General features: G+C 39.9%; 2 protein-coding genes across 2 annotated transcripts in view; one reads left to right on the top strand and one right to left on the bottom strand.

The window, feature by feature from the left end:
- The window catches only part of LOC124153354 (phosphoinositide 3-kinase regulatory subunit 4), a 59,114-nt gene extending 47,289 nt beyond the window's left edge, over window positions 1–11,825 (top strand). Inside the window, exons 24-27 of the mRNA XM_046526465.1 lie at window positions 2,546–2,671; window positions 4,544–4,701; window positions 7,858–8,036; window positions 9,732–11,825. Coding sequence (XP_046382421.1) covers window positions 2,546–2,671; window positions 4,544–4,701; window positions 7,858–8,036; window positions 9,732–10,077 — 809 coding nt within the window. The 3' untranslated portion in view covers window positions 10,078–11,825. The remainder of the gene's footprint in view (window positions 1–2,545; window positions 2,672–4,543; window positions 4,702–7,857; window positions 8,037–9,731) is intronic.
- Window positions 11,826–26,854: 15,029 nt separating this feature from the next.
- LOC124173964 lies at window positions 26,855–27,331 on the bottom strand. Its single transcript, XM_046553127.1, has one exon. The coding sequence runs from the start codon at window positions 27,329–27,331 to the stop codon at window positions 26,855–26,857; it is 477 nt and encodes a 158-aa protein (XP_046409083.1).
- Between the last annotated feature and the right edge of the window lie 273 nt (window positions 27,332–27,604).

Raw genomic sequence — 27,604 nt, 5'->3', positions numbered from 1 at the left:
GAATCAAATAACTATCTTTCTCCCCATCAATATGGTTTTCGAAAGAAAAGATCAACTTCCCAAGCTATTTCTCAGGCAGTCAATATAATTCTGAATGCTCTAGACAACAAAGCTGAAGTACTTGGCTTGTTCTATGACTTATCTAAGGCCTTTGATAGTGTCAACCATAAAATTCTTATGAATAAGATATCCTATTTTGGTATTAGAGGTATTCCATTTCTCTGGTTGGAATCATACCTCGCCAACAGATCACAGACTGTTGCTGTAGTGTCCAATAGTGTGAAATTTATTTCCCCACCAAAAGTTATTTCCCAAGGTGTCCCCCAAGGATCTGTTCTTGGCCCTATCTTGTTTTTAGTATATGTGAATGATCTCACTAACTTTGTCTCTCGATCCTCTGATATCACCCCAGTGTTATATGCTGATGATGCCAATTTTGTGGTTACTTCATCTCAAGTGAATAGCTTATGTACCTCTGCTAACTCTGTATCCCAGCAGTTGTATAAATGGTGTGTTAAAAATTGTTTGAAGCCTAATGTTTGTAAATCTCAACTTATCTACTTCACAAATATTGGAAAAAATAATAGGCAGATCACTGTGGACCTTAACGATGCATGTATACCACAAGTTGAGAGTACAAAGTTTTTGGGTGTGACTATTGATTCTAATCTTTCCTGGGCAATGCATATCAGCGAATTGGCACGTAAGCTCAGTTCTTTGTGTTATCTAATCAGGTATATACGCTCCACTGTGTCACTAGATGTTCTGCTACTCTTGTATTATGGTGAATTCCACTCTCATGTTCTGTACAGCATTCTGCATTGGGGTTCATCTCCACATGCCGTTACCATATTCAAAATTCAAAAAAGAGTGGTACGCTTATTGTCCAACAAACCCTATCGGACACCCTGTCGGCCATTGTTTAAAGATCTACGAATATTACCTGTGCCCTGTCTTTATATATTCACCATACTTCTCAAAGTAAAGACTAACTTCCAAGACTTTGTCCCAAACGCCAGCATTCACACTCATTATACGAGGCAGCACAAAGATTTGCATGTCCCCTATGTACGGACTAAAAGTGCTGCCTGTGGTGAACAATTTATGAGTCTACTTTTGTACAATAAGCTCCCTATGGAGCTAAAAGATCCCATGAGTCAAGGGGTATTTAAAAACAAGCTGAAAGACTTTTTACTTTCAGGCTGCTTTTACTCTATATCAGAGTACCTGTCACAGTAATATTATATATGCTCACCTCACCTTGCTGTTTGTGCCTTATACCTTTTATTTGTACCCAACCTGTGTTTTTGACGTGCCTTATACAATTTATGTATTGCATATAATTGTCTTTCCGGCAAATAAAGATTATTATTATTATTATTATTATTATTATTGCTGGTATAAATGCTGGCCGTAAGCACACGAACCGAATAAAGTGATACATTGTAATCATTTTTGGCGAAAACAGCATGCTCTATTATGTTTGGGTCGGAATTTATACGAAATTATTTAGACCACAGCAGCTGTGCCCATATGGGCACGCTAGCCGTTCATGGGTTAAGGATAATAACAGCTCATAATGCACAGTTCAGTACGAGTGAGTCTGAAGCTGGGACTTTTAAAATCGACTTCTTAATGCCTCGGCATATAGCATCCTGCATAATTACATATGATTTGATCATAGATTGCAAGTGAATATGATCATTAGTGAATTAAATGTTCAAAATAATGATTTAAAACGGCTATCATGCTGCAATTTTCGCCTCGGCAGAAACAGCCGTGGTGACGCCTGATGAGTGATTTTTTTGTGACGATGCAATTGCATTCGGTAACAACGACAACTCACTATAGCGACAGATCTCTCTGTTCCCAACAGCTGTCGTTATAAGGGGCTTCCACTGTATTTAAAAAAAACTTTTAAACTAATATGAAATATATCAGCCAAATATCACTTTGCAAACTGTGGTTAAAAGGATAGATGTAGTATTACGCATTAGAGGGTAATAAAGAACCATTTTCCATTCAGAATTAATTTTTTGAATTGTAAAAAAATAAATTTTGGAACGTGTAAGAACCACAGTTTTTTGTGCATATGGTACCTATTAGAGTGATAGGTACTGGACTTGCATATTGCTAATGCTGAATATAAAAAAATTTCAAGGAAGCAGATTAATTCAAAAATCCTCACAGTAAAATATTCCAAACAACCTCCTTCGTTCATTTACGTAGATACTAAAAGAGAGAGGAAGCTATGTGGAAAATATGTAAAATATATAACATTATCAGGCTCTACATGGAGAGTAGATATTTATAACTTCTTTTTACCGAACAGGATGAAAATGCATGTTTCATCAAAATGGGCTGTTAACTGGCCGCTAGTTGAAAGAGGCTGAGTGGTATAGTCTTCATGCTATTCCTTATTCCATGCAACTTGTATTGCTGGAATAACAATTCATAATGGGAACTTGAGGAGTAGGATGACGTGTATTGGTCTTGCATCAGGTTCATGTTACTAATTAGGTGTAATTTCTCTTAATTCTTGCAGGAGTGATTACATCATTGTGTGTTGATTCTCATCAAAGCTGGTTGACTGTTGGGACTAGCAGTGGATACCATGTCTGTTGGGACCTGAGGTTTCAGCTACCCATTTCAACCATTGTTCATCCAAACAGTGAGGAAGTTTCTTACTTTTTACTGCTGTAGTGATGAACAGTCATTTCATTTAGTCTACATCAAGAAAAACGAGTGAAAAAATTTGGTAGAGGTTAAAATGATCAACTTCTTTGTGACGTTATCGATATTTTATTGTATGTTGTGCATTCAAGAGTCAAGGTTCTTGATGCCCAGAACTTCCATGCAGGAAATGTTTGGTTTTTAACCATCTTTTTCTCTTTACCTTCCAATGGTTTACTGCTTATGCAATTTACTTCATGTGAATCTTTCTTTATCATTAATACTCAGTGAATAGTCTGTGCAAGTAAGCTCTGAGTATCTAAGTATTGCAGAATTTATTTCTTGCTTCTCGCACTTATCGATTAACCACCTCAAACATGCTCTCCTCAATTAATTAAATAGGTCCTTAAAATTATATCATGAAACTTCTAGAGAGCATTTTGGGAGAAGCATTTACATTGCTTATACCCGCCGAGTAAAAACTGTGATATTTTTGCTTTTAATATAATTTTCCTAGCAGGCCAAGCTCACAATCATGGTATTCATAGAGACAGCACCCGTGTGCTTCGACACAATGTGTATGAAGTGGTTCAGATCAGGGGTACCTTCTGGAACTCACTTCCCGGGGTCCCCTTCAGAGATGCTGTCATGGCCCCTTGTATATCATCTACAGGGCTCTATCTGTTTATCTGAAAGTCTTGCTTGAGACAAGGAAAGAGGAAGAAGTCTGGTGGTGCCAGATCTGTTGGAGGATGAGGCAATGCGGTAACCCTGTGCTTGGCAAGAAACTCCCTCACCAGCATTTGTGTGCCTCCCGGTGTGGCATTATTGTGGTGAAACTTTCAACAATCGCCGATTTTTGGCTGCACACATAGGACACATTTGTGCATCCTGTCAAGCACGTCCACGTAAGAACTGGCATTTACCGTCTGCCCAGGGGTTACAAACTCCTCGGGAAGCATTCCACGCCTTCAATTTGGCCACATTTTCATCATTCCTTGAAGTTGAGTGGCGACCTGCACTCTGGTCGTCTTCAACGAGCTCCATCCCCTCCTGGAACAGCTTATGTCACTCAAACAATATTGAGTGGCTCATGGCAGCCTCCCTGAAGGCTTCCTTAATCATTCTGAGGGTCTGAGGTTCAGATTTCCAGACTTTGATGCAGAAAATGATGGCATATCGCTGCTTGAGATTTTCCTCCATATTAGATCTGGACCGCATTTCGTAACAGAGGATCACAGAAATGAGCGTGCTTACTCTCCACTCGGCCACAGGTGACTGGAAAAAATATCTGACTCTTCAGAAGGATCCATACTACCGCACCCAGGTGGTACAATCCCTCTCTCTACTGCTCCGTATGCACTTCAGAAATTCAGTCCTACTACTTTTTGATCCTACTCTATATGGGTAATGATATTTGTTTATGCAATCTTTTACATGCTCACCTAAAGTTTATTTATGTTATGAAACCATATGAAAGTGTGCCAGCTGGGATATGAGGTAATACTGCAGAAGCAGAATGTGATATTTTAAATTGACGTAGGCTTGCGTCCAGCAATGATAATGATAATGCATTGGAAGGCATAAGGGAAAATTGATAGGCGGCACATATCTTTCCACATACAGATGCATTGTGGGCTGTGATGGCTGGGTTTTTACAGTTCATTTGAATCTTTGATATCATCCTCGTATAATTATGCAATAAAATATAACTCATTTTGTGAAGGTGATTAGGAAAGTTAAAGTAATGCCAATCTCAAGGATAAAACTCGTGAAAGTTAGGTGTAGGTCTGGTCTTGTGAATGTCTGCATGAAATTCTTCAAGTTGGTGCCTGAGCCTGTGAATAATTGTGGATGTGTATATTTGCAGGGGCCAGAGTTCGCAGGCTTGTCAGGCACCCCCTGGAACAGTCGTGGGTGATATCTGCAGTTCAAGGCCACAATGAAATTTCTATATGGGACCTGGAGACGCAATCAAGGAGAGGTGTATTATGGGCCAGCTCATCTCCTCCTCTCTCTCATACTCAGGTTAGATTTTTACTTTAAGCTTTGTAAATTAGTAATGTAAAACATGGTATAAATCAGTAATTTTGATATCCCTGAGATTTTGTAAAGTATTTGTATTTTGCTCACATTTTTGGCTACATGGGTCATGATCAGAATGTAAATAGTAAGCAATAGGTTAAAATGATTGTTCTTCTATCATTGCTTGAGTGCGTGTAAGAGACACACCCCTACTTTGAGCATTGAAGCTAAAGAAAAATTTTTTGCGGCATTTCTTTAATCCTATCGTGCAATGTTGCTGACGTATGCCTGGGCTACCGACAGTTATCAAAATTTCCTCTTTCAATACTAAAAATTTAGGTGGCATTTTTACAGCTAAATTTACACGATATGTATGGCACTCGGAGATGAGTAGGTATTCACTTGTAGTCTTAACCTTTAGATGCTTACTAGGAATGGTCGGATCGGATTCCTCGGAACCAAATATCCACCGATAATGCCCTTCACCTTATACTCCGGATCAAAAATTGTCAAAGAAATTGAATCTGAATCCGAAATTTTAAATCAATGCTTTCGTGAATTCTATGTCCCATAAGACGGAGTAGAAAGAGTTCCGATCCTCTCTTCGTTAAACACCGTTGCTCTACGATGCTTGCCCTACTCAGAAACAATTTTGTTTTAAAGCTCTCAGGAATATTGTATTAGAATTGAAGCCGTGGAGAATTTTATGGCAAAACATGACAAGCACATAGCATGAACCTTCCCAAGAGATTGAACAATTGGGAGAATCTCAGCGCCATAAGATAATAACCACGCCATAGATTACACGGAACTACACTCGGCCCTCCATCAGCCAATGCCTCTGCCATTTTTTTTCCTATCCAAGATCCCACGGACCATAAATCACTTGCCTCAAAGGAAAATATCAAGTTACACGGGAACAATGGAAACGTGTTTCATCCCTGCCCCATCTCAGCAACTGACCTTTTTCGGTCTACCAGGTTCCATTCTCCGAGTCTCTGCAGGCCAAATGCTGGGTGAGTCACCTGCTGAGCCCAAAGATATCTTGATAGCTTTCAATAATTGTATGACACGCACGAGGTTCAAAAAAGAAAGAGATCGAATGCGATGCATACCTGACAGAATTTAAGTTTTTTAAGCTCCCCTCGCGATCTTTTCCATGTTCACCTCTGAGGTACCGACGTGACGGCACGATGCTTACAAGTAAGAAAAGCAAACAGGAGCATTTAAAAAAATATGTCACTAAGGGAGAAACTCCCCTGCCTGCCGCTTGTTTTTGTCCTAGGGTTTGACATGACTGACTCATGCTGAAAACCAAGGCCACTCAGTTCCCCTTGGACTTGCGACCGGGGAAGATAAGAAGTTTGTGTAAGAGATGCACCCCCATTTTTGGTTTCAATTCAGGGAAAAAAAGATGCTCCTCTTACACGCGTTTAAACAGTACGTTGCAAGCATTCATAATTTTGCGGGAATCACGAAGTAAAAGCATTGAGATAACATTGAGCCAACTTAGAAGTATGTCATAGTAGAAAGTATGAAGATGCCGAAGCGCACTTCTTCGGAAATAGAGCAGGCCCCTTCCTTTTTTTCTCTTCCCGGTACCGTTCTTCTCATGCACAGGAATGACCTTTGTTTGACTGCATTTTGGAGCCTGTGCACTCGACGGGACCCTAAACATAAAAACTCCTTGTTGATCAGCCTTCACCCTTGCCTTTGCTGTAAGCTTATTGTGTTTTTTATTGGTGCTGGACAGGACGGCATCAATACGGGACTTGTCGCCATAAGGTAGGATTTTTCTGAGCGAGAAACAACTTGCAGTTGTGCCCCAAATTATTTTTTCACTTACTTTATAATTTACTGAATCGGAAGCGACAAGACTTTGGATAACCATTTGAAGAGTAAGTTTCCTTCAGATCATATTCTAGAGCGCACTAACTTGAAGTATAACAATGGTTGCACTGCAGTGAAAACAGTTTATTACTTTGTTACAGGATCACAGAATGCACGACAGCAGTGATTTCTTAAAGTGGTTTTCCACTATTCATTACGTACAGTTTTAATCCTTCTCATTACTTAGTGCATCATGCCCCACCAAAAGTCAAAGCAATAGAAAATATATTTTAGCGCTCATGTAAACGAAGCATTCCATCGTCTGCAACTTCCAGAACAAATCATGTGGTCAGAAATGGTTGGAAATATCGTTAGAATAGACATGCATGATTGATAGTCGCACCAGTGTGCTTTGCTTCTGCGCTGAAAATTTGCCAAAATCATTCACAGTGTGAAGTGGTCACGGTGAATGAATTTAATTCGAATGACCATTCACCATGTAGAATGGCCTTTACACACTTATGCATGCATCTCTGTAGGCCGTTATTTGACGATGTAGACAGGTGATGTCACCAGGGACGAAACTGGCTGCTCAGCTAGTCGTGGATCATTGATTCTTATGGATGTTATTACACAAGGGTAACCAGCGACGTGCATTATGTATACAGTAAAACCTTGATTTTATGCAGTTGGAGGAACCAGAATATGAGAACAGTTTAAAATCAAGAGTTGGTGTTGAGGAGGAGTATAATTTTTAGAATAACAATTGCACTTCATTTTTAGCTAACTTGGTCCTATTCTTTAGCGAAGCTATTATTTACGGGAGTAATGAAAGACATGTTATTTTTCATGAAATCACTGCGGGTTCAGTCTTTTCAGTCTTATGTCACCTGTACTCGAATATATGTAGTCATCACTGTAAATTTTTATTCAAAAATTATTTTTGTAAAGAGAGTACAAACTTTATTTGGAGAAGCACTGTGACAGAGTTAGTAAATACAAAGGTATTAACGGCCATATGTATTCGCAGGAAAAATATCCTTTTAATGTGCAGTTCAATTATCAACCATCTCTCTCATTGACTCAAATTTTGATAGGATGTTCAAATAGAGTCGAGTTATTTTGTCCTACACAACTTACATTTTGACTTATTCATGCTGCTGTAGTTTTTATTCATGTTTAAAATCTCAGACACAGGGTATTGGAATGGAATTGTCTTGCTTGGAGAACATGCTTGAAGATTTTGAAAGGCATTGTTTTAGAGAAAAGTTTGTCTGCCATTCGGTTGAGTGTGCTTTTGATTTCTATTGTTTTGAATTTGCATTGCAGATGTCTCCACATAGTGTGTGCACGATGGCAGTTGGATTGCTGGACCGGGCACCTTTCCTCCTGGCTGGTGGGACCGACATGCGTCTGAGGCACTGGGATTTGGAGTCGCCTTCCTCTTCTTGTATCGCTATTCCTGCAGCTTCAGATCCTCCTCATGTGGCATCCTCTGTTTCTTATGAGTAAGTGTGTCATGGTTCAAAGTAGACTCAACTAATTATTATGTGGCCATATGCATATATGTAATATAGGGAAGAACAAATGAAGGTATTTTGGGGTAATATCAGTTTATATTTCTTGGAATCTTCCTTGTCTACTCAAACAAATGTTCTCTTAGTTGTGCTAGAGCCAGTTACTATTGATAAAAATTGAATTTTCAGTACAAATATATCAATGGTGCTTTGTAGGTTGCATTGTTGTAGGATGAGCAGATAGTTTGTATACATTAAAGACCTGGGTCACTAACAAAGCAGCTGTAGTGGTCTCCTAATTGGACATGTTTGAGAAAGTCTGATCACTATAAGAAACAAAGCATGTCAACAATATGTAAAGCCACTTGTGTGACTGAGTCACTCACTCACTCACTGACAGATACTAATTTGTGGCCACTTCCAGCTTGAGGGATGAAATTTTGCATGGAGGTGGGGGATTGAAAATGATTCAAAGGAAAATCCTAAAAATCCACCTTTCTGTACCCTTCCCCCTGAAAAAATTCCATGTGATGCAAATTCCAGCTTTTCTGTGCCTGCTTCCGGTCAATGACCTTAAATGCCTAGAATACTCAGTGGTCTTAGACTTCAGTAATACTTCAGATACGGGGAGAATTGGTGTTTTGTTTGGTTTGCTTTCATTTCTGTTAACCCCTGGAATCCAGAGAAACAAGTATTTGAACCTGAACTTCAGTGGGCCACCCAAAAATCTTGGGCAATGAAAGGGAGTAAATTATTTAAATATTTTCTGACATTTCTCACTTCAGATTAGAAATTTCTCATAAATTATGCTGGCAGGAATGACTGATGAATAAGAAGGTGTTGTTAGCCTGCAATGACATTCCTGCATTTGGTAAGCTGCATAGATTATCAGAAAGAGAACCAAGTGTCAGAAAACAAGGCTTTAGGTTATATGTTCATTGTAAAAAGAAAATCATGGGATAATGTGGAATTTAGAGGTGGAATTATGTAAAAACTCTTAGTAACATTTCTCAGTGAAAAACTTTGCCATGGAGAGGTATTGTTTCTAACTGGAGCCAATGTTTGAACTTCATTATAGGGATGTTTCATTGTTGTAGAGGTTTTTTATATGCGTTTTCATGGTAAGAGCCTGGAACCAGGGCCATGACTCCGTTATGTAGAAGTAATTGTGAAATATCCCTATATATTTGGTCATTATGCAGGGGTTTTACTATATTAAGGGTGCGCAAGTGGAATTAAGTTTTTTTTGTCTTATAAGTTGGGGCTGACGAGGCAATTCTTGGAGGAAAATTATTTATCAACTCGTATGGAATAAGAAATGAGGTTCCTAATATTGTTATAAATGATGGTAGTAAACATCAAAACGAAAGCTCTTGAAATTTGAAGGGTTAAGCTAAGGATACATTTATCTCAAGATAGATGCAAGATAAATTAAACAAGAAGTGGTATTAACAATTTTCAATTCCTTTTGTTTTTTGAGGAATTTTATTCTCTCTTTTGTGATTTTATGAAAAATATTTGGATCCCTAAATCAAAACATTTAAAATATTTACACAAAAGTAATCAAATAACCCTTGGTCCAGAAAGAAACATGCTTGGATAGAAAATTTTCTCTGTCAGTAATAGGAAACTGTTTGTTTGGTGATCTTGATTTAAGGTGTGGTCTCCCTTTTTATTTGTGTTCAGGTCGCGGCTAATTGATGGCACAAATGTTGTTGTGGAGGCAGCTCAGCACCAGCAATCAATGAGGCAATTTTCTAGTCATCATCATCAACCGGGTCCATCATCTAACTTGCTTGGATCCGGACCCCTACGTTCTAGCTCGAGCTTGAGTGTGGGGTCAACTGGCAACCCAGGTATCGGTTCAGCAGGTGGACAAGGGATGGGCTCGGGGCAGGACTGTCCCCGTCCAGGCCCAGAACAACCACCTCCTGGCCACCATGACTGGATCAGTGATGTTGCCCTGTGTCAGGCTACGCAGTGTTTCCTGTTGACTGGATCTCGCGACGGTGTGATAAAAGTGTGGAAGTAGAAGTTAATGTAATATGTACAGTATTTATCAACATGTTGGTTATCATGTTTATAATTTAACCTATTTTTATGTACTTATTGAATACATATATTGCATATAGAATGAAAATGGGGGTAAATATTTCATTATTTTCAATCCATTCAAGTTGCACTCTTGACCGTTGACTCTTGCATTATTAGTTTTCTAAGTTTATAAGTTTAAATGAGTTAGTGAACTTCGTTGCATTTCTCGTTAATATGACTGTATCTATCAAAAATTTTCAGCCATAAAATGTTTCCTCTAGATAATATAGGAAAAATTTTATCAACCAAAAAATAAAGCTATTGTTAGAAAAATAGGAGAAGTTAGTGACGTGGAGTTGACTAATTGGTTTGTTTGATATCATTAAATTTAGTGATATTGGGTCTTGATGTTGACTGGAATACCATCATCGTATTACTCTTACCCTCTGTTCGCATCTAATAGATGGAGTAAACATTGGTTTGACACTATGGATTTAGAGGGATTAATGACAGTTCCTGTTGCCAGATCTCCCAATCATCAGTATACCTATTACCGATGTTCTATGTGTTTGGCCTCATTGGATCAAAGTTTCCTATTAGTCCCTGATTTTTTATTTCAAACCATTTCTTGGATTGTGTAACTCATTTATATCTCCTTTCATTTCAGTGAGCAATCTTTTATCAGTTTTATTATTCCACAATTTATTTTTCACTTATTTTGTGGTAAGTTGTTCTCAGTACATTGCTGCACAGAGTATTGTCATTGTTCTTGGCCTAGGTTCTATGTCTCTTCATTCTGTTATGGAAGCTACCCTCCAGTGTCCATTATTTTGGTACATAGTTATCTCTCTTTCCTAGGATTTTTTTTCCATAGCGTTTGCAGTTCTGAAGATGGTTTCACTTGTATCTGCTATTTTCAGTACTGTAATGTTTTAATATGTCTTTATTTTTTGGCTGTGGAGAAGTATTCTTTGTTATACATGTTCTTGGTTATATATTGTCCCTCTCTAGTCAATTCATTTTCAAATATTCTTTGTCCACTTCTCCTTAAGGTTATGCTATAATTTTTACATATATGAATGACTATTTCTTCAAAGGATATTTCCAGACCAATTTTCTATAATGAATACTGTATAGTTTTTATTTATTTTAGGCATGTTGAATACATAGTTTTTTTTGGAAGGGCCAAGCTATTTACTAATCACATAAAATTTAGGATTATATTGTTTTTGGATGATCCTGCTTTGATGTTATTTGGATTAATACACCAATCTTTGCAATATTTAAAAACGAAGAAAAAAATGGTGGAGCATAAATCATAAAATGAATAAAAATTTCAAAAGTAATAAGTAGAGTACTTATCTAGACTCCTTTCAAAATTCTTTTTTTTTGTAATATGTATTGAAAAAATTGATTTTTGGTGATGTTAGCTTGTTTCCCCGTCTGCTATATGTTTTGTGTTGGGTACTGTCCACTGCTGGTGTTTCTAATCCGTCATGTAGAAGAATCTAATTTTGTTTCAATAGTAAGCATCAGTTGGTGCTCTTGCAAATGCACCAATGTCTGTTACCCAAAAACACCTCTTTTGGCTGTGAATTGTTTCCCCTGATACAAGTATCATTCCATCATGACATTGCTTTATTTTTCCTATTACAGTGTAATGCAGTGTATAGTGTGATTACATTATTTTTGTGTTTTCAGTCAGAGAAGAGTGCACTTCTTAATACATACATTTTTTACTTGAAATGTGTTTGCCTGAATGATTACTTTTATCATTTTTATTTTCCCTTTCAACGGACATAGTACCGTATAAGCTTGTGTAAGAGGCGCACACGTGTAAGAGGCGCACCCCTATTTTGAGGATCGAAGCTATAAAGAAAAAAATTTTGCGACATTTTTTTTATCCTATCGAGAGTAAAAGATTGAACACCAATGCAGCTTCCACTTAAATCTTTATTAGATACGACCATGGTTTCGTAGCGATGCTACATCATACGTCTGCAACAGGATCATAGGATGATGTAGCATCGCTACGAAACCATGGTCGTATCTAATAAAGATTTAAGTGGAAGCTGCATTGGTGTTCAATCTTTTACTCTCAGTATGATTGACTTCCACAGGGTTCCCACTCAACCGTGAAAACCTTAAAACCGTGAATTAGCCGTGAATTTTCTCTACCGTGAAAAAACCGGGAAATAGCCGTGAATTTCGTCTTAAAACCTTAAAAATCTCTCAATCTTGATAATAATACCTTCCCAGAAATTTTCATCTTCGTTCGTAGCTAGCGCACTTCTATTCATTGTGGCGAGCATCGTCGCATGCGGTCGCATGGGTCAGAAAAGCGTGGGAACGAATGTTGCCTGAAGAAAAAAACATCTTTCCCCAGCGCAGGCCTTTTCTCTCCCCCTCCTGAAATATGACACCACTTCTCATCAGCTTGTTTACTTTCCTCAAATGGCTTGGTTTCCCCTCCCTCGGTCACTGCTTAGTCCCCCTTCAACCCAATTAGCCTTCCCACTGGCTGCAGCGACCACTTTCGAAACTAAATCTAGATGGCCATTGTGTCGAAAAATTTGAACGTTTATTCAACACCCTCAACCCTATGACTGGAAGACCGCTAGCCTTGAGAACCTGCCATACGCTGTGGACACTACGCTCCCTGCGTTTGAACCGGGTGACAGCGAGCTTTCGGCGTGACGTTACTAATTCTCGCGCATTGCGGCCCTGAAAACGAGAGAAGATTTCCGCTTATGGCAACACAGCATTACACGATTGTCGCATGCGTCGACCTGGAACTTGCCAGTTTTACGTCGCAACCGGAAAGTTTGTGTGGAGTTATTTACTGTCGGTGGTGATCCAGTTCCTCCGTTTTGTGCTATCTAAGGTAATGCGGTTTGTTTGTGTCGTTAAAGCCTCAATGCCGTCGCGATATAAACTGCTACATAGTCTCACGAATACAAGGATCAAGAACTTTGCTATTTCCTTGATCCTTGTATTCGTGATATTATGGATTTCCACCAAATTACGCCCTCTACGATTAATTATGCTACATAGTCGTTCCATTTTTCCCAGAGCAACGGTAAGAAGGGAACATGATTTGCCTCTGATTAGAGAGATCGATTCAGTTTTGGTTTCAGAGTATTACAATAGCAGAGAAAAGAAGTCATTACACTGCCGCTTTCAAAAGAAAGTTATACGGTGGAACCTCGATCTATCGTTCCCGCATTGATCGTTCGCCGTTTCTGGTCCCAAATAAAGTTCCTTATAGACAATTTAATTTTTTCCCGCATCTATCGTTCCCCGAAGTATCGTTTCTTGCATTGATCGTTTGAAGATCGCGGTTCCGACGCAGAATTTTCCCGCATCCATCGTTTGACGAAAATGAGACGAAATAAATACAATGTGTCATTTATGGCTAATAACGACTAGCACGTAGTTGGAATCCTCTCCAAGAGATGGAACTACCATTGGGAGAAGCTCAGTGCCGTGGGAAAGTAACATTAGCGCATTTCCCAAGAACCTTTATCCCCCTCCATTCACCATTCGCCTCCCCCCTTCTGACGCTTTCCTCTTCTTCAAAATAAAAACAGGTCCCAGCTCGCGCAGGGATCTTATTACGAAGACCTTAGCTTCGAAAAAAATATCGAGTTACACGAGAACAATAGAAACGTGTTTCGCGCTCCCCCCTCTTCTCACCAACTGACATTTTTCAGCCTAACTGCTTCGAAGTTCCCAGTTTATGGAGGTCAACTGCTGCATGAATCACCTATTAGCCCAAAAGGTATCTAACAATGATATTCAGTAATTGCTATTATGCTTTTATTAGATTGAAATGTTAGTAATTTGCACGTTAAAAAAAACGAGACCACACATGACGTATTTTAAGCAAGGAAATAGATGGAAAAATACGATGGTGATTTTTGGCGAAACGCGATATCCTCGTAGCTGAGCTTACGGCAGTTAATTCGGCATTTTGTTCCGAAAACATGATACCAGGTTGTTATCAGTTATCAATTTACGAGCTATACTACTACAAGTAGTCTCACTTGTCAGAGTTTCTGACGAAGGGATATCTTCTCAGGATTTTTGTTTCTCCCTACTAACAATCCGAATTCATCTGATCATCTGGCGCTACGCTAATTAGAAAAGAATGGGCATCTTTAGGGTAAAAAATTTCATGGCGCAGTCGTATGGTCACGCTTCGCCCTCTGCAATGTGCTCTGCGTACCCCCGTACGCGATAGCATCAGTTCCGAACTTCACCTCGTACGAGTGGTTCCCTACTTTCCGGGGTGGCTGGACTTCGAACCACCGAGTGTTTTCCATGTGAGTTTAATAGAGTCATTTTCACTAGTTTAATTTTAGTCGTCTTCCGACCATGGCCCCTCCGAAGAAACTATTGAGAACTTTAAGAGATGGACTGAAAATAATTGAACATGAAGAAAAGAATCCGGGCTAGATGCGCGTGAATATTGCAGAGCGCCTTGGGTTGTCCGCTAGCACATGACGGTAGGGGTGGGGGTAGAGTGAGCTACCTGGAGAAAACAAGTAGAGATATGAAGGCGAAGATCCAGGTGGGCGTGCCGCTGACGATTAACGCAACATTGTTCACGCTTTACACACTACCTCAATTGTATTAAAAATATATTCATTAGACAGGAACAATTCAAGTAATTGACTATTTTTGGCCTTCGTGATCCATCTCACAACCAGTCACTGCACCGGCGAATGCGGTTGTTTTAGGCACAACATGCACATTGCTCTCGTGAATACGTGTACTGGAAATGGTGTTTGATGGATAAGAATTTTTACATCTGACTGAAATCCATAATAGCAGTGTAAATGCCGAGTGGAGAGCAAACATTCAGAATTTTAAAGAGATATGGGTCGAATCAACAATATGACGTATGTGTCTTGATAAAGTACTACTATTCCTGTTATTATCTAAAATATTGTTTTGAAACCTTTAATGAATTTCTTAATTACTCGCCAAAATCCTGCGTTTCCTGGGACATAGGCAATCCAGCAAAAAAATGAAGCATTGATCGTTTTTCCGCATTCATTTTATAATCGTATCGTTATTAATAAAGAAAAATTGTCCCCTAGTGGAGTTCCAAAAAAGGAGGGTAGTCTTAGAATCGTGTTCGTCTTAGATTCGTGCTAATACGGTGTATGAAATTGTTTTTCGATTTATTATGTTCTATTAACAATTTTCATAAAATATTTTCCGCTGAATAAGAAAGAATCAATTTATTTTATTCTATAAACAATTTAAATAAAATATTTTCCGTTAAATAAGAAATATTGGGGTGGGGGAAATTCGGTTACTGTGCAGTAATAACAACGTGCGCAAAAAACAATCTCTCAGCGAGGAATTAAAAAAGTACCTCGAGTGTCCGGACGGAAGAAGGTCCGAAGGGTATTCGGCGTCCGGGCAAGAGCGCGGTTGGGCTGGTACTTTAGTCGGCCCTGAATTTTGCAAACGATAGATCACGTCATAACAGATATCACTTTTCATTGCGGCGTTAACATTCACGGCGTTTTTCGCGTACGTTAATTTTCTGTTGATATACGGCCAGTGATTTTCTTATTGTTGGCTTATTAACGGACCGTGAATTTAGCAAAATTGAGACCGTGAAAACCTTAAAAAAAACGTGAAAACGTGAAAAATAACCGTGAAAACCTGGAAAAAGCCGTGAATTTCATTGTTCAGGTAGAGTGGGAACCCTGCTTCCACAGAGTACTGCCTGAGACAGTGTCGCATTTATCCTATCGTGCGGTGTTGCAGACGTATGCCTGGAATTTCGACAGTTATCGAAATGTCCTCTTTCAGTACTATTTGAAAGAGGAAATTTTGATAACTGCGGCGGCATAAGAGGGATTAGAAAGAGTTCCGATTATCTCTTTGCATACGCCATCGCTCTACGTTGCTTGTCCTACTCACGAACAATTTTGTTTAAAAGCTCTCGTAGGAGTATTGCAATAGAATTGCAACCGCGGAAAATTTTAAGGCAAAACACGACAGGCACATAGCATGAGCTTTCCCAAGAGATTGAACAACGATCGGGGCAATCTCAGCGCCGTAGGATAATAACCACGTCGTAGATTTAAGGCCCCTTGCACACGCACCGATTTTGGACGGCCGTCCACATTCCAATAGTGAACAATGGGAGAGCATTGGAGCTTGCACACGTACCGACCACACGCCGGCACCGGCAAAATGCCGGTTAGCTGCCGGCTATTGTCACTGTGGATCGCCGACGCCGGCTCAAAAACTTAGCAACGTATCGTTTGACCGGTAAAAATCCGGCGTGTGTGCAAGCATCGCTTTGCCGGTAAAATATCGGCTAATATTTTACCGGCTGTCCAAAATCGGTGTGTGTGCAAGGGGCCTAACGGAACTACACTCGGCTCTCCATCAGCTAATGCCTCTGCCATTTTTTTCCTTTCCGAGACTCCACAGGAAAATATCAAGTTACAGGGGAACAATGGAAACGTGTTTCATCCCTACCCCATTCCACCAATTCACCTTTTTCGGTCTACCAGGTTCAATTCCCCGAGTTTCTGGAGGTCAAATGCTACGTGAGTCACCTTCTGAGCTCGAAGATATCTCGATATCTTTCAGCAATTGTATGACACGCACGAGGTTCTAAAAAGAATTAGACCTAACGCGACGTATATCTTACAGCATTTAAGTTTTTTGAGCTCTAATTGATTGACACAAAGATTTATAGCTAAAATAAGGCTACTAATATTCAACATAGTCCAAACAGCACAATTTCGGAAGAAACAAGCGTAGCATAAGCGCATTCAAACAAGACGAGACGGACTGGAAACTCAGGCAACGCAAACTGCGTATATCACATTGCTGCGCCTTCGCCCCTTCGCTTTAAAGGCAACGACGTCACATGCAAGATCGGACGTGTTCTTCCCCTGCTCCTTCGCTCGTAGCTTTTAATATGGAGGGGAGGGAGCCCTCTTCCCCTCGACCTCTCCTTCAGCGCTCTTCACTTATAAGCATTTCCCATTTCTTCTATCCTCCATTAAGTCCAACAATGAGCACACTCGTTCGAATTTTTTCAACCGCAGGTTTTGACACCAATATTACTATATGCAGTATAAATGCCGCGGAATGCCCATTCGTGGCAATAAATTTAGCGCGCGCTCCGGAGCGAATCACCCCGCGTGATCTTTTCAATGTTCACCTCTGGGGTACCGACGTGACAGCGCGATTCTTGCAAGAAATTCAAACAGGAGCATTTTAAAAATACGTCACTAAGGGAGAAACTCCCCTACCTGCCGCTTGATTTTGACCCAGGGTTTCAGATCACTGACTCATGCTGAAAACCAAGGCCACTCAGTTCCCCTTGGACTTGCGACCGGTGAAGGGGAGGGGGGGAAGATAAGAAGTTTGTGTAAGAGGCGCACCCCTATTTTCGGCTGCAATATCTGGGAAAAAAGGTGCGCCTCTTACACGCGCTTATGCGGTATATACGTTGCTTATTTTTGCATTCAGATAATTTCACAATTTTGCTTCTGATTAATTTTCTTTAGAGAATATGAGTTGTATACATATTTGTATACCTTAGGAATCACAAACTACCCATTTTGTACTCTTTCCTACGAATTTAATACATACATAACATGTTGCTGGTACTCTGGTTGGTACTCTGATTCACTTTCATTATCAGGGTGGACACTTTTGGAAAACCTGGAAAGCTAGGGAAGGTCAGGGAATACCATATTGCCTGGAAAATCATAGAATGCCAAGGAGAATTGAATTGGAAAAAATGGTCTTTGCTACATATGTTATATGGTAATTTTTCCTAGTGTAATCAATACTATCTTCATTATTGGAACATGCTATTCCGTCATGCCTTTCAGGTGGTTCACAACAGAAAATTTTCATTTTTATATGGGGGACATATATAATTTGTTTTATGGTTATCGTCAATACTAGGGATTGACAGATCAAGGATTTTTTTCGGACCGGATCCGGATCAAATCCTTGACTTTCGGAGCCGGATCTTTGGATATTTTTGGATCCATTTTGCATTTTCAAATTCCTGCTATAAAAAGATGAAATTATTCGAGATTCTTCTGGGTGCATACAATTAAAGGAATGCTATTTAGATTTACATTCACATTTTAATATTTTTATTGATTAAAAATCATGCTTATAAGCTTTAAAATTATTTTTTTAAAAACGATATAATCTTTACGTGCTCAGGATCTAAACCATTACGCTTGTGTTTAGAAATGAAAATAGGTTTCAATCTTTGGATAAACCATTGACTGAATTTTAATATTCCTCATATCTGTATGCATTGTAGGTTTCCCCCAAATTTTGTCATTTTCTCATCGCATACTGACTGACTTTATGTCGATAGAAATTTTTCTATTCAATGATAGACATTTTTATCGGTATATCATTAAATTAAATTGCAACTGCACAATCTGTAACACAATTAACAATGATTAGAACAGCATGCAACATTAGCGTCACTTGCGACAAGTTGCAGGAACAGAACGAGACGAGCGAGCGCTCAGCAAGAGGAAGGCGTGGGCAGCAGAAGGGCGTAAAGGAGAGGTGGAGGGGGAGGAGTGCGCTCCTGCCGTCTTTCAAGCAATGAGGCTGCGAATGAGGGAGTCTATGGCAAATATGTCATATCTTGCTATTTTGTGGCATCATTGCCTTCAAAGCAAAGCCGGGAAACCTATGTGATGTATACAATTGGCATTTCCAGGCGGTATCTTCTTGTTACATGGTCCTAATGCCATGCCTGTTTCTTTGAAAATTGTGCTGTTTGGACAATGTTGAATATTGGTATAGTCTTGTTGTAACTAAAAATAACTTCGTTTCAATCAATTTGAGCTTAAAATAACCTAAATATGTAGTTTAGAAATGTGAAGCATTTGGTATCACTCTTTTTTGAATCTCATATGCACGTCATCCAATTGTTGAAAACTATTGAGAAATCTTTGGGTCCAGTAAGTCACTCACCTAGCATATATTCTCCATAAACAGAGAATTGAAGTAGGTAAGATGAAAAAGGTCAGTGGATGACATGGGGTAGGGATGAAACATGCTTCCATTGTTCTCGTGTAACTATATTTCCCTTTGAAGATAATGATTTATGGCCTATGTCATCTGAGAAAGAAAAAAATATCAGAGGCATGGGGTGATGGAGGGCCGAGGGTTTTTATTTTAATGTGCAACATAGTCACTTTTGACTTTGTTGTTATCCTATGGTGTTGAGATTCTCCCAATGGTTGTTCAATCTCTTTGTAAGAGTCATACGATGCATTATATTTTTCCAAAAAAATTCACCTTGAAATTCTATTGCATAACCCCTATGAGAGCTTTTAAATAAAATGGTTCGTGGGTAGGACAAGCATCGCAGAACAACGGTGCATGCAAAGGTAGGATCGGAACTCTCTCCACTCCCTCGTGTGGGACGCTGCATTCAATGGAGGATAAATTTGAAATTTCGGATTCAGAGCTGATGCCTTCACCGAATTTGGATGCAAAGTATCTGATGAAGGGCCATATCCGCTGATATTAGGATCCGAGGTATCCGATCCGACCATCCCTAGTTACTACACTTAATTACAGTTTTACCGTATTTCTCCGAATATAGACCCCCTCTGAATATAGTCCCCCCCCCCCTAATTTTGAGGCTTAAGTTTCGGGAAAAGTAAAAAAAAATCCGTTTGAATATAGTCCCCCCCTTTACTTTTACCTTGGGCATTTTTGGAAAAAAAAGGGGGGACTATATTCAGACATATACGGTAATTCCCGTGAAGATGACTACTCTATAACTCACATTTTATAAAAAAAGTCTAGGAATTTGGATAAATCATGGAATTTCATGCTGAAATTAAATTACATTTAAAAAATCCTGGATACTAATCAACTCTTTGGACATTACTGTCTTGACTCTCTCTCTATTTCCAAGCTTTGGAATTTCTTAGAGAAACGTTGGCTGAACTGAACATGCATAACATTTATTCAAATTGCCATGAGAAAAAGATGCCACTATTTTTCTCATGATAATCCATGTAAATTTCACCGCTGTTCTCACTCCCTACTTGAAATATTACCCGTGCACAACATTTTATTTCTCTTTTCGTAATTAATATTTTTTTCTGAAGTGTGGTTTCCTCCCTGCTGTCTTGTTCATTATTTCAAGCGCCCTGGTAAAGGGAAAGAGTGTTGCCATACAAGGTGTGTTAGAAGAGTATTCGACTTTATTTTGCTTAGCAAAAACTAGATGGATATTAATTGAGTTCACTTGCTTAAGCTGACCTTAAACCATTGTGCCTGCATCTATCTTGGTCAGAAACTGAGCAACACACTGTTGCTCAGTTTCTTTCTCAACACCTTTCATAAAATAATCAACGGCTTTCAGTGACAGTGCTATAGCCATTACCAGGTAAAGCAATGGTTCTGCCGATTTTAAATTCAACTGCATATTGTTGGAGCACAGGCCATGCTCCAGCCGATATATCCAGATCAATGCCAAAGTGAATGCTGTAGTGATGAAGAACTGTCTTGCACTAAATGCGTAAATCGTGTGTAAATGCAGCACTGTGAGATAAGAAACTCAGTTTGTTTTCTCCCCTGAGGTTGACTACCTGACGTTTGGTACTTTTTTTATATCTCAACAGAAATTTTATTGCATTCCAGTCTCTTATTGAGAGATTTTAGTTTTTTTTTGGTTGAATGCATTTGTAATACTTATTTGCCTTCTTTGATGACAGATGTACAATGAGCCTGTAGCCTCTCCATACCGTACTTCATTGAATGATTGATCATCATTGCTTTTTTGCTCTTGAGATGATTGCAGTTGCATAGTGATTTTATTTACTGTCTCCTTCTTGCTTTAATCTACTATTCCTTCCATACCAAGCATTTGGTTCTACTTCATTTCACCATTTTCCCCTCTCTCCAGTGTGATGGATAGAATTTCTTTTTGCTTCTCCGAAGGTCTTTGATGGAAAGTTCTGAGTCCATCTTCTTGGTTACTCCCGTTTTGCTGTTTTATCGGGTGACAACAGTTCTGTGAGCACTGCTGCTTGCATCCTCAGGTCAAGCATAAATGTGCTCAGACACTGTTTGTGTCTCTGTTATATAGGGCCCCTTTTCCACCTTATCTGGTTAGTCTAATCTAATAGCTAAGTGTGAATGCTGGGAAAAGCCTGTGTGACGATATTCTGGTTCCGGCTGCCACTGTGAGAGGCCACCTTGGTGCGAGGCTATGAGCACCAGTGGTGCCGCTAGGAATTAAGGCTAGGAGGGCTTTAGGTGCAACTAGAGCTGAGGTGTGTGGTATACCCGCCAGGATAAGCGGGAGGTGTGGGGGCCTTCCCCCAGAAATTTTTTGAGATAAATGGTTAGTTTTATGGCTTTCTGAGGGATATTTTATTAATCTTTGCACTCTTCTATAAGTATTAGTGATGGGTCGGTTCGATTCCTCGATTCTTGACCAAGAACCGGGATCGAAAACGAGTACTTGCCAAGGTAAAAAATCGATTCCGATTCCAGTAGTACTTGAAACCACAAATTTATTTAAGACCGCGTTTCCAACAGTCGTTTGAATTTTCGCGCCACGTAATCGTAATTACAAAACACATATCTTCTAGCGAGTGCGAGTACGCGAAAATTCAAGTCGATTCGAGTAGTTGGTACTCGACTCGAGCGTTTCGAGTAGCATTACGAATGTCGAGCCGAGTAGTTAAGGTTACAGAGCTTTCGAGGCTAGTAGGTCCAGCAATCTGCCGACAGGATGCGCTATCATAAAACTCATGTAATAATGCAGTTTTTAAAGCCGATAAGTCATTTTAATGCCTTGGCCTGGTAGTTTCAGCTTGCCGAATACACTATAGTTGTCGACGTGGGCGCCGAATACCTTTACGCCAGCCGCGACGGCCGATCGTCTTCCTACCCGGCGCACACTGGTCCGAAATCGGAAAAAGCTGGAATGAAGTCCAAAATGACCTTTTTGGGGATAGAGACTTGAAACTTAGCGAAAATACTCATAATTCATTACCAATTATAGATTAATATGCCATTTTACATAAATACGACCCTTTAGTGAGATACAGTGGCCCAAACATGACCTTTTCAAAACCACGCGCGATCTCGTTTTTTCTCGAAAATCTTTGAATTTATCGAGGTGGAGTTGCGTTGGTATGATTTTTATGGAATAAAAAACGCAATATTCCTTTGACCTGGTGCTTTGCCTATACTTTCAATGACTTTTGAAGATTTTGGCTCTCATCTGTCTGGTTTTACAACGCAAAATAGCCGACCCGTTTTTCACGGGAAATTTGACATAAAGTAGACATTATCTTTCGTTTACGAAAAATATAACTCGGAAAATTTGAACCACTATATAAAGTAGAGATTTCTAAAGAGTACTAATCAGAAATCGCGGAAAAAAAAGTTTGCGAAGAAGGAAATATGAGCGATTTTTCAATCGCGCGTCAAGGCTGAGCTACACGCCGCGGAACTCTGAGGCTCGGTAACTGAGGCCGATTTTTCAAGTTTTTTAAAACATTAGTCTTGAAAATCGTCATTCAAAGAATGGATAATCGTCTTCATTGACTTAAAACACTAAACTGAGGATGTTAAAAAGGATTAATTATAGATCGACAAGACCATTTAGCGCATTACTCGAGTGAAAATACTAAGGATTGGATATTTTTCGGAACCATCCCACGCAAAAGAAATATGGCTCGGGTATTGAAGTAAAGTGAAGAGATTAAGTCAGCATGCTTAAGAGAGAGAAAAATAAACTATTTCCGTGAAAGGCAACAACCGATACCCTTTTTCCCTTTCCACCTTCGCCGAGGTGAGTCGCGCGGAGGGGGGTTTTCACACCACAAGGCTCTTCTAGCTTTTTTTATTACTGCGTCCGTCCGATGTGATATTCATTTTTAGCGTTTACTTTCTTTCTTTAACTTAAAAAAAGCAAGTGATTTTAAGGTTGATTTAATGACGTGAGAAGTATAGAATTTTTTTGTCTCTACAAAACTAAAGTTTAATTCTATAATTAGTTCGCTTCATCCACTTGAATTCCATGAAGATTCAAGATCCAAAAAAATCGTTGATATAATTTTTAATAAAAATTCCAAAGTCTCCGAAATCTTGCAATTATGGTAGGAAAGTACTTGCCCAGTCATACAAGTGCGTAGCAAAAGGCAATTTTCTGCAGGCAGTAATACTGCAACATGGAGACGTCAAAACCTGCTGGCTGAGCATGTAGAATAATTGGTTTTTCTGCTTGAGAATTTGAAAGGGACAAATACTACATGATTCATATACGTAGTATGTAATCTTTATTATAGCTGTGAAAATTACTGTACTCAGGGCTCTCCCTTGTAGTTTGGATATATATATATATGGTCGACATATTGCTTGGGGTTAATTAATTTCAATTGTCCCTATGGAACTGTTGAAGACATTAATTTTCATTCATCTCCTACTTCTGACAATAACCATCAACGATCCTCATTATATTTTCCTTCTTACATTAGGCTAGACATTCATCATAGAAAATTGGAGTAGAATATATTGTAGTATGCATTGCTGTATTGCCTGGTTCAGAAATTATCATACTCGACTCGATACTCGCGAGTAATTTTCAACTCGACTCGAGATCAAAAAGTGCTACTTGGAAATCCCTATTATATTCCGAAGGAGCAAATGCAGACTAGGGAGCCTGTGACAGGTATATGGTTAAGATACAGTTATGCATTTGGAAAAGTACCCAAAGTCACCATAGCAAACACTGTTGAAGCTGAAGTGGAAGCTTAGTTATCAGAGATGAATGCACCACTAAATTCCTTCCCTGGGAAATACTGGAAGACTTGTATCTCCTACCCAAGGCTGAAAGTATTAGCGAAGAGGTTTCTTGCCATACCGACATTCACTGTGTTCAGTGAAAGACATTTAGTTCTGCAGGAAAAATATGTGATGTAAAATGCAACAGGCTTTATCCTGACAGAGTGCAGATGCTTTGCTTTCTGAGCAAAAAATGTAAAGTCTGTAAAAGGAGGCTAAATTTGTCAGAAATTATTGATAATGATAAGATATTATCAATAAAAGATAGATATTAAAGGAGATACTTTTATTTTAAATTTAAACGTGAGTGCTAATATTCTAAAGTGATACCTTTCATGTAACACCACTTTTCAGGTATGTTCTGTTTTGAAATTTAGCTATTATATTTTAATAATATAGTGAAGATATGAAAGATACTTTTTTCAACTGACTCCTCACAGAGTAATATTTTTTAAAGTGGTTTTCTTGTTGCCTGGGATTAAGTGATATTTTTCTTGGAGCCTATGGCATCAGAATCGATGGAATCGGTATCGGTAGAATCGGAATCGAAATCGGGATCGGAATCGATAAAATTTTGGAATCGACCCATCACTAATAAGTATATTAATCAAATTAAGCAAAATGGGTTAAACTGATAAGTTTGTCTCAGCTCCGGGGGGGTTTCATCCCCCAATACACCCCTCGCTGGACCCCTGATGAGCACTGCTATGATGCTGGCTGCTAGCAGATAGCAGAGTACCTGCTAGCAGGTAGCGCTTGGCTTAAATAAGGATTATTAATGCCCTAACAAATGAAGGAAACTTTCCGACCATAGGCAATTTTAATAGGTGATTATTAAGAGCTCTGTGCCTCATGCGTGCATTGGTAATCTCAGACGATGTAAAACTCCTGACTACTCGTATAGCATCTGGGTCCCTGTGACGTCACGTGGAGTGGCATTGCATGGGTGCCAATCTGGCCTTTTTCAAATGAGGTTAAAATTAACCATTAACATTTGTCTAAACTGGGATTTCTAAAACCAAATAATTTGTTTATTATGAATGCACTAGTGGTGGGTAAGGAATCACAATCAGTGAATTCTCATCACTCAGTTCATTGAAATCGCCCTCATACTGTTCTCCCAAAATAAACTCAATATTTATCTTACTCAGCCGCTTTTTCAAAGCATCTATTTTAGGTATTGTCATTTAATGAAATTAAATGCTGAGTTCGTGACTTTCGTATTCATAGAATTCGTATATATCTTAACAGGCATCCGATTCACACAATAAAAACATTTTATCAGTCTTCACAGCTTTCCCATTTAATTTTATAGAATTTAATCAACTCGCTGGAAAGTAATACTGTAAGTTAGTCGCAGAAATTTGATCATTTAAAAGAGACTAAGGTCTGTTCACTTTATCTTTGCGGGTGAGCTGGTGTGGCTTAACCGAGTTGGGGTGAGAGGAGGGAAAGTTTATCTACACGTGACTTTCCCTCTGCCAATCAGCAGACAGTAGGCGTTGTCTAGCACTTCGGAACGTCAGTCGCTCTCAGACCTCCGTCGTGTCAACTTCGTGAATCTGCTAGCTGTGTTGCCAAATCCTTTTCCCTTGCACTCCCCGTTTATGAGAATGTTACGCCTATGTATGCCTTTCACCAGCGGTCTCGCATTTAGCGGACAATATCCTGGCTTCTGAGATGGGATTATTCTCAATACATTGTATGCATTGTTTCGCCGCCGGGCCCAAAATATCTGTGGCCACGTGTGAGTCACACCTTTTCAGTGAGACACAAGGGCGGCTATGTACATTTGGCAACGTTAAGGTCGCTCCTGCTCTCTCTCTCTCGGTACTACCCCTTCACCTTCAGCGAGGCCCTCCGAGAGTGTCCGGGATCTCACGAAAGTTGACCCGCAGAGATAAAATGAACAGATTATAGCAGGTCACCCGGAATTGCTCGGGAAAGATACTAGTACCCAAAGAAGTGGGAAATTTTGAAATTGGAAATAATGTTCCCACATCAGGATTTTTAGGCACGCTGGACAGCAAACAACGGTAAAAACGATTTCCATATAATGGACACGGGATCAGTGGATACCCCACTCCACAACATTGATTGCTGTGCGTGTCTGAACGTGTGTAGATCAAAAACGCCTTGTGAACTCATACCCCAGCAATAAGGTTTGCACTGAGAGGATTAATTGATAGGAGTACATAACAGAGGCGCAGCCAGAAATTAAGGCGGGGGGGGGGTTCAGGTGCAACCAATACCGGGGTGTGTGGGGGTATGGAATACCCAGTAGGATAAGCGGTAGGTGCGAGATTAATGAATTGAGAAATTTCAAAATAGTGAGTTTTTCGGCTTTCTGAGGGATATTTTGTTAATCCTCACGCTATTCTATCAGTAATATCAATCTAATTAAGTAAAAAGGATTAAGCTTAAAAATTTCTCTGAGCTCTTGGGGGGGAGGGTTTTATCCCCCAAAACCCCCCCTCCCTCCCAGAAACCCCCTCGCTGCGCCACTGGTACATGGTATCATTCGAGTTGTGTTTTCCCATTGAGCGAGCGAAAAGGTTTGCCTACCCGGCAGGATATCCAACCGCAGAAGTTGTATCATGTGACGTAACAAATGGTAATGAGAATACGACGCGTCGGACGCAACCGAAAGTAGCAGTGCGGGGTTAGGGAGCATGAGGTGAACCTGTATTAATTTTGGTCGCAATTCGTGTAGCCGTGTGGAAACACATAGCGGATAGACAAACAGACATCCTTTTGAAATAGGATCGAAGTTTTTCCCGGCGAACAAGTTGAAGGAATTCTTCTCGGGTTTTCCACCGGTTGAGGCTTTCCATGGCCGACGTTTCGAGGCTCGACTCGAGCATCGTCATCAGGGCAGTTGAATGTCGGACTGAGGGTTTGGTTCCCTTATATACCCGGCTTGGAGGTCAGGTGTCACGTGATTGGTTGAGGACTGGTCTCTTGGCAGCCAATCCGTTGGTCCTTTGGCTTTTTAGAGCTGACAGAACGGGTTTCCAGGTGTTGCTGATGGCATAGCCTGCGTCACGGTTGAAGTTTTTATGGTCCAATCGAATTTCTATGACCTCCTTTACGACTCTATCCCAATATTTGGTGGAACGCATCAGGATCTCGGCATCATCAAACTGGATGACGTGGTCGTGTTGTATGCTGTGTTCAGCTATGGCCGATTTCTCCGGTTGTCCCAACCTTAGGTGCCGCTTATGGTCCTTCAGCCTAGTTTCGATGGTGCGTCCAGTTTCCCCAAACCGGAGAAATCGGCCATAGCTGAACACAGCATACAACACGACCACGTCATCCAGTTTGATGATGCCGAGATCCTGACGCGTTCCACCAAATATTGGGATAGAGTCGTAAAGGAGGCCATAGAAATTCGATTGGACCATAAAACCTTCAACCGTGACGCAGGCTATGCCATCAGCAACACCTGGAAACCCGTTCTGTCAGCTCTAAAAAGCCAAAGGATCAACGAATTGGCTGCCAAGAGACCAGTCCTCAACCAATCACGTGACACCTGACCTCCAAGCAGGGTATATAAGGGAATCAAACCCTCAGTCCGACATTCAACTGCCCTGATGACGATGCTCGAGTCGAGCCTCGAAACGTCGGCCATGGAAAGCCTCATCCGGAGGAAAACCCGAGAAGAATTCCTTCAGACA

The sequence above is a fragment of the Ischnura elegans genome, chromosome 2, assembly GCF_921293095.1.
Source record: "Ischnura elegans chromosome 2, ioIscEleg1.1, whole genome shotgun sequence".
Taxonomy (NCBI): Eukaryota; Metazoa; Arthropoda; class Insecta; order Odonata; family Coenagrionidae; genus Ischnura; species Ischnura elegans.
This window is presented reverse-complemented; position numbering and strand designations above follow the sequence as displayed.